At 42.3% G+C, this 8,377-nt stretch overlaps 1 protein-coding gene across 1 annotated transcript; it reads right to left on the bottom strand.

The window, feature by feature from the left end:
• Positions 1-2,156: 2,156 nt before the first annotated feature.
• LOC141619643 (uncharacterized) lies at positions 2,157-2,792 on the bottom strand. Its single transcript, XM_074436662.1, has one exon. It carries the CDS (start codon positions 2,790-2,792, stop codon positions 2,157-2,159), a length of 636 nt encoding a protein of 211 aa, XP_074292763.1.
• Positions 2,793-8,377: the final 5,585 nt, after the last annotated feature.

Below are 8,377 nucleotides of genomic sequence, written 5' to 3'. Positions count from 1 at the left end.
CCGTTAGCTTTTGGATATCCTGGTGTGGAGATTACCAGGTTGATGTTCTATTGAGCACAGAAGGCTGCTATTCGTTTTCCCACGAATTGTGTGCCATTGTCGCATACTATTTCAGAAGGAATGCTATATCTACATATGATGTTGCGTTTCATGAATGCTATGACATCCTTTTCTTTGACTTGCCTGTACGAATCAGCTTCTATCCACTTGGAGAAGTAGTAAGTCATTGCTAGCATAAAAACTTTTTGCCCGGGTGCTTGAGGTAGTTTCCCTACTATATCCATGCCCCACTTCATAAATGGTCAGGGTGCGGATATGTAATGTAGTTCCTCAGATGGCCGGTAGATATATGGTCTATGAATCTGGCAAGCTTCGCATTTAGAGCTGAATTCCAGGCAATCGGCCCTCAAAGTGGGCCAATAATAACCTGTTCTGAGTACCTTGCTCGCCAGGCTCCTTACGCCTTTATGATTTCCACAGTATCCTCCATGGATTTCTGATAGTATCTGTTCAGCTTCTTGTGGTTCCAGGCATCTGAGGTATGGTCCTGCCTGCGATTTCTTAAAAAGCACGTTGTCAATAATAGTATATGAAGCATCTTTGATTTTGAGTGCCCTATCATCTTGCTTATTCAGGGGGAGGATTCCTTGTTGTAGCCAATCATAGTAAGGTTTTGTCCATGAATTGGCAACATATATTGGGAAACTTTCATCTTGTTTGTTTATTACAGGTTCTAATAAATGTACGATGGGTATTTTATCAAAGTCAGGGGGACTGAAGTTGTATCCTAGGCCGGCTAGGGCATCGGCCTGGGTATTCAAGTCCCTAGGAATTTGATCAATATTAAAATTGCGGAATTTTGATTTTAAATTTTGGACAACTTCCAAATAAAGCATCATTTTTAGTCTTTTGCAGTATATACTCCATTTACTTGGTTTTAAATAAGAAGGGAATCAGTACGTACCTTTAGGTTTTGTACACCAAGGTCAATACATACCTTTAATCCAGCTATTAGGGCTTCATATTCTACCTCATTGTTGGTAGCTTCGAATGCACAGCTTATAGCTTGTACTATCTTGTCCCCCTGTGGCGATTTTAGTACTAACCCTAGGCCTGTGCTCCTCATATTGGCTGCACCATCGACAAATAGAGTCCATTCTAGGTCTTTTTGGTCATTGGTCAGTCTATTTACATTATTTATTAGGTCGGGTTCTAGGGCTGAACTAAAATCAGCCACAAAGTCTGCTAGTGCTTGTGACTTAATTTTTGTCCTTGGTTCAAATGTTATGTTGTATGTGCTTAGCTAGACTGACCATTTGCACATTCGTCCGGACAATTCTGGTTTCCTAAGTACATACTTGATAGGGAGATTGGTTCTGACTATTATAGGGTGGCTTTCAAAGTATGGTCTTAACTTTGTGCAACTCATAATTAAAGCTAAAACGTATTTTTCAAGTAGGCCATACCTGATCTCTGCATCTAGTAGACTTTTACTTACGTAATAGACAGGGTGTTGTTGTCCGTCCGCTTTCAAAGTATGACTTGCTTATCTTTTACCTCAGTGAATGCTTCTACCTCTATCCATTAGGAAATATAGTCTGTCATTGCTAGCATCCATAGTCAGTTTCCTGAGGCCCTGGGCAGTAGGCCAATGATGTCCATTCCTCATGCCATGAATGGCCATGGAGAGATTATTGGGTGTATTGATTCTGTTGGCTGGTGGATCATTGGTGCTGACCTCTGGCAGGCGTCACACTTTCGAGCGTGTTCTACTGAATCTGCTACATTGTGGGCCAGAAGTAACCCAGCCTGAGAGCTTTGTTTGATAGACTCCTGCCCCCTGCATGGTTTCCACATTCGCCACTGTGGAGGGCATGCAATACGGTCTATGCTTCTTGCTTGTTCAGGCATCGTAAGTAAGGTCATGCCAGTGCTTTTCTAAAAAGTACATTGTCAATCAGTATAAATCTGGAGGCTATCATTTTGAAACCCCTTACCTCTTTTTTTACAGCTAGCAGCTTGCCATCTTTCAGCTAATCCAAGTAAGGCGTGCGCCAGTCTAGATCAGCTGACTGGTCGTCTGTGTTTGATAGAACCACTACTCTATTCTCCACATCCTGCTGGTCGTCTAGCTCTCCTCTGTATATTTCTTCCGCTTATTGGATTGATGGTTCCAACACGTGCGCGATGTGTATGATGGCCAGCTCTGTTGGTTTGAAATTTGCCCGCAGGGTTGTAAGGGAATCTGCTTCCACATTCTGGTCTCTAGGAACCTGCTTAAGCTTGTAGTCTTTATATTTCTGCTTTAGCTCCATTGCTACTTTTAAGTAGGCTATCATCTTTGAGTCCCTGGCTACATATTCATCATTTACGTGATTAACTATAAGCAGGGAGTCACTATATACCTGTAATTTTCTGATTCCCATGTCTAGAGCTAACCGCGGCCCTAATATCAGGGCTTCATACTCTGTTTCGTTGTTAGTAGCCTTGAATTCACAGCGGACTGCTTGTGCTATAAGATCCCCATGTGGAGATCGCAAGATTAGGCCTACACCTGCCCCCCTTTGATTGGAGGCACCGTCAATGTGCATCCGCCAGACTTCTACATCCTTGTCCCCTTTAAGGGTCAGGATATCTTTATCAGCCAGATTTTGGATGGCCGGACTAATGTATGAAATGAAATCTGCTAATGCATGTGGTTTTATCGCCGTCCTTGGCTCATACCTAATGTCATATCCACTAAGGTGTACGGACGATTTCGACAATCTATCAGATAATTCAGGCTTCCTCATTATAGACTTTAGGGGGTAATTAGTCACGACATGTATGGTATGCGATTCGAAATAAGGGCGCAGTTTGTAGGATGCAATTATAAGTGCAAGTACCAGCTTTTCGAGGGATGTGTACCTGGTCTCTGCCGTTAGCACTTGCTCACATAGTAGACTGGGTGCTGCTCCTTATCCTGCTACCTGACTAGGACTACGCTTACTGCTACCTCTGTGACGGCTAGGTATATGAGCAATGGCTATCCTTGCTCTGGTTTCGACAGTAGCGGTGGGGTGCTGAGATTGTGCTTCAGCTCCCTGAATGTTTGCTCGTGCTCTTTGTCCATTCAAATCTTTGACTCTTCCTTAATATGTCGTAGAATAGCCTGCATTTGTCTGATGATCTCTAAATAAACTTGATGAGAGCTTCCACCTTTCCTGCTAGCCGCTGCACATCTTTTGGCTTTTCTATTGACTCTAGCTGTAATACCGCCTTTATCTGTTCTGTGCTGGCATCTATTCCCCTCTGTGTCACTATGTAGGCCAAGAACTTTCCGGATGAGACTCCAAAAGTACATTTGGAGGGGTTCAGCTTCATTTTATACTCCCTGAGTGTATCAAAGGTTTCTGCCAGATGCTACATATGATCCCCGACTTTATTTGACTTCACTACCATATCATCGATATACACTTCCATAGTCTTTCCTATATGTTCTTTGAACATTCTATTGACCAATCTCCGATAGGTATTGTTTTATATGGATTTTGTGCAACACGAAATCAGGTCATGGTAGGTCTAGGCAGGGTTAACTAGCTCGAATTAATCTGCGAATAAGTATGACAGGATATAAAATTTGAAGAATAAAGTACGGTAAATGAATAACAGTAAGACAAAGAATTTTGTACGTGGAAAACCCTTAAATAGGAAAAAAACCACGGGCACCAAGCTAGGAGAGGATTTCACTATAATATTGAATAAATCGCACAAATATCTGTAATTCAGCTAGTATTTCAGTATTGCTAGTATGTTGCTAGGATCTTGTCTTGTTCCATGCAAATGATCTAAGTGCTCTTTATATAGTCAAATGCTGAACAACTGCTAGATCTTTCTCCATCAATGCTGAATATCCTACTTTAATTAGCTGGAATAATGCTCATTATTGCTCCTTTAATTGTCTTCTTTAATTGCTAAATCTTTGTAATTAATGCCCCAATTATTGCGCGTATATTCTTCTATAATATGATCTCTTGGTCGAATATCGTCCTGATATTTTGACCGTTGTCCTCTCCATGGCCTGGCGCCTGTCTTCTTGTGTCCTGGTAGCTTGACGTCCTGACACCCTGATGGTTACGTCGAGGTAGAATATCGTTCAGGGACAACTACGGATTTCCAGGCCTAAAAATTGCCAATTATCTCCTTATCTTCGCTAGGTCAGGCCAAAAATAAGGAGATAACCTCTAATTTATAAAAAACTGCTCAACGGTTGGATTATGGCTGATTGGCTTCTGCAACGGCTAGTTGGCGGTTTGATGACGTGTGTTGCAATTACTACAACTTCCTCAATAATTAACTTTGCATGTTGCGGTTGAAACCCTAATTTCACCGAGTATAAATATCCTTTTAATTCATTGAATTAAGCTTCACCAAAATCTATTCTGTTCTGATTTAATCTTCTTCTTCAAGCTTTCTTAATTCTTTGATAAATTTTCAACAACTTTTCAATAATGGCCGCGAAAAAGAAATCTTCCAGGGGAGTGATATCTCCTGGAACTCCATTCGCTCAGAACCTTGAAGAAACCACCTCTGAAAATCTCCCTTCATCTTCTGATGCTCAACCTCCTGTGGCTGAAAAACCGATTGATTCTCCTCTCGAGATGATTTCAATTTTCCATGGTGAATTTGAATTCAAACCCACAAAAGCTCTGAAAGATGATCAGTCTCTTTCAAATCATCTGAAACGTGAATTTGAAAAGGTGTTGAAGGATAAGGGAATTATTCCTGCCGATTCTGAAGTCTAGATCCCTGAAACCTCCCATGTCAGGGCTGACTGGGCATGTCCTGGTTGGTTCTGTATTCATGACTGGGCCTTCAGGGCCGGTTGCAAGCTTCCTTTCTCTCCACTTATGGTGGACGTCATCAAAGAAATTGGTGTGCCTTCTATCAGCTGATGCCTATGGTGTGAAAAGTAGTCTGCTCTGTTGAATATCTCTGCAAAAATCATAATATCTCTTTTTCTCTTGAAGATTTGAAAGCCCTGGCCGTATAAGTTTCAAAGTCAGGCCTTTTACTGCTCCTCTTATCAGCAATCTGGATAGCGGCCATGACAAGAACTGGGCTGCTTGGTAAATGTTTATCAGGACCAATTCTGTGGGCCCTGATCTATCATATTTAAACAATGATGCTTGTGTTCCTGGTGAGTACCCTCATACTTATATGCTAGGCTTATGGCGAGAAATCGATGTAAGTGTATCAACTCGTTTGGTCGGAAAACTTAGTTTAAAACCGTTTTGGTAAGTAAAAAGAGTGTTTTGTTAAGTTTAGTGATGGTGTAGTGATCGAGATGGTCGGTCAAGTGATTTAATGCACGATGACGGTACCAAACAATGTGTAAGGCTTGTGTTTACGATCGGTAGGTCGTAAACACATGTCGGATTGTGACTTAGGAAGTCGAGTCTAGAATTTTAAGGGAGAAATGAGGGGGCGGACACTCGTGTCACTCTCAAATGGTGGCAGTTGAGGGGTATTTATAGGAAAATGAGTGGTTGTGTGAGTTTTGAGCGACGTGGCCACCTGGGCTGCTCAAAGAGGCACGAGCCATGTCGCACGTCTTCGAGGTGTCTTGTCACTATCACATGAATGCAATCATGATTTGTTCTATCCTAGGATATGGATGAACATGTTTGGTACTTGACTATGTAAGATCCCGGGAAATCTTAACATTGAAGCATTTGAATGGTTTGTTTTTTGTGTTTGACACAGTTTGACTCGTTGTTGGAGTCGGGATTTGAATTTTGAGTCGGTTTTTGGTCTAGTGTCCGTTTTGACTCTAGTTTGTGTCATTGAGACCCCGTCGTCATACATTAAACACTCCAGGTACTTTTAAAAAGTTTTGAAATATTTTATTTTCGAAATCGTTTTAAGTTTTCCGACGTAAAGTTGTACACAAACTATCGATCAAACGTTGCGATTCCTAAGCATGTTGTAGTCCGATAATCATCGGGTGTTTGTTGGAGTCTAAACAAATACTAGGTATCTACTGAGCCTCCACTTTGACTAAGGCTTGGATTAGGTGGAAGTCAAAGTAGAGCCCCCAGGTTAATCGAAGATTATAACTTAGAGACCCAAGCGAGGTCGAGGCGGCTCGAAAGGATTTAGGCTAAGGACCTGTCGTCGGGTAGGGCGACGTCAAGGCGACTCGAGGGTACGAGCCAAGGACATGACATTGGGAATAGTTTAGAGTCTGTCGACTATCCGTGCTGGTCATTTAAAGTCCGTTAGACTACGTATAAAGGCTCGCTAGCCATAAGAAGGGGCCATAGCTGAGGCATCTTCGGGATATGTCCTTGAATTGTATCTTGTTTGCGTACAAAGGCTCGCCAGCTGTGTGGAGGAGTCGTACCCGAGGCATCCTCGGGATAAGTCCTTGATTTGTATCATTTTTGCGGACAAAGGCTGGCCAGCTGCATTGAATGTGCGTTTGTAAGGCCCGCCAGCCATGCTGCGGATATGAAAGGGCTCGCCAGCCGCTGGGCATATATAAAGGGGCACGCCAGCCGCTGCGCGTATATGAAAGGGGTTCGCCATCCGCGATGCGTTGTAAGGCTCGCCAGCCAAGATGCGTTGTAAGGCTCGCTAGCCCTGTGCGATTCTAAGGTCCGCCGGCCATGAAGCGATGTAAGGCCCGCCGGCCATGTGCATTTGTAAGGCCCGCCGGCTATAATGCGTTGTAAAGCCCGCCGGCCATGATGCGTTGTAAGGCTCGCCAGCCATGATGCGTTGTAAGGCCCGCCGGACATGATTAAGGGTTGATTGATCGACCGTGGAAATAGCCGCGTTGGATGGGCTTGCTTTGAAATAGCGGGCTTCGCGAGGGAGCCCCTGAAATCCTGTTGGGGAATCTCGGTGCTTGTATTGAATGTTTGTAGGGATATCGGGTTTGAATCCTGCTACCTGCTTGTTTTTTGACAGATGGGGCATTTGACGCCGCCGTGAAAATAGTGAATTTTGAATTTCACTATTATTATTTTTGAAGTGACGGTTTTTGTTACCGCCGTTGACATTTTAAGAAATAGTGAGTTTTGAATTTCACTATTATTTTTTGAAAGACGGTTTTAATTGCCGTCGTTTGAATTTTGAAGAAATAGTGAATTTTGAATTTTCAATATTATTTTTGAAATGACGGTTTTAATTACCGTCGTTTGAAATTTGAAGAAATAGTGAATTTTGAATTATACTGTTATTTTTGAAATGACGGTTTTAATTGCCGCCGTTTGAAATTTGAAGAAATAGTGAATTTTGAATTTTCACTATTATTTTTGAAATGACGGTTTTAATTGCCGTCGTTTGGAATTTGAAGAAATAGTGAATTTTGAATTTTCACTATTGTCCTTGAGGTGGAATGGCGGTTTTAATCGCCCTTGTTGAAATTTGATAGTTTGTGTGGGGAAATTGGGCCAAAGCCCAAAATTTCGTTGATCAAAGAAAAGGGAAGCCTCATTGAGGCGCGAGCCCTTTGGCGATAAAATGGGGCTTCCCTATTTTTGTTGAAAAGACGCGAGACTAGGCTGCTCGTCATTCACCACCTCGTCTTCTCCAACCTTTCGACCAAACAACAAAATCGCCATTGTTGGGTCTTCTAGCTTGCTTGAGTTCGTGCCATTATCAATATGTCATCTCAAGGTATGTAATTCCTCTTGAATCCATTTGAATTTTTTGGTCTTTTTGTTGATTGAATTAGGGCGAAATTTTATACCCTCAAAAATCGAATTGAGCGTTTTTGATTGAGCCAATTTCGAGTGGAATTGATGATTGCATTAGGTTAGAAACCTGTTTAGGAGTATAGGGGTGCTTTTAGTTTGCATTTTGCTCCCGTTCCGCTCCCTATGCTTGAAAAACGTGAATGCGGCGAGGAAACTGCCTCATTTCACAATGTCAAGTTTATTTGCTTGAGTTGTGTGCCCCAGTAGGTTGTATTGTAGTCCGGGAAGACCGTGTTTGGCATTTTGGACCTTTGTTGGGTATTATGGGCAAGGTTGGAATTTTTGCCTTTTGTGACGGTCTTACATCTGACAAAATAAGAGTCTGTTTGAGCTCAAATTTAGTCAGTTTGCCTTGAAATGGACCTTATTGGTAATTTAGGTCGCTTAGAGACGTGGTAAAATCACGTTGTCTCGTTGTGGTCGTGTTTTGAGTTTTTGACCTATTTGCGCTCAAATTGCATCGGGAACGTATTTTGGGTTGTTAGCGGACCTTGTGTGGGTCTTGAGGTGCCGTTTTTGTTTTTGTTGTTGTTGTTGACTAGTCTTTTGATTGAAAAGAAGGGCGAGTCGTTTTTTGTGCATTTTTGTTTTGTAAATTGTTTTGTTTGGTTGGGTTCGGGCGGGATTGCCCT

The sequence above is a fragment of the Silene latifolia genome, chromosome X (genome assembly GCF_048544455.1).
Source record: "Silene latifolia isolate original U9 population chromosome X, ASM4854445v1, whole genome shotgun sequence".
Taxonomy (NCBI): domain Eukaryota; kingdom Viridiplantae; phylum Streptophyta; class Magnoliopsida; order Caryophyllales; family Caryophyllaceae; genus Silene; species Silene latifolia.
This window is presented reverse-complemented; position numbering and strand designations above follow the sequence as displayed.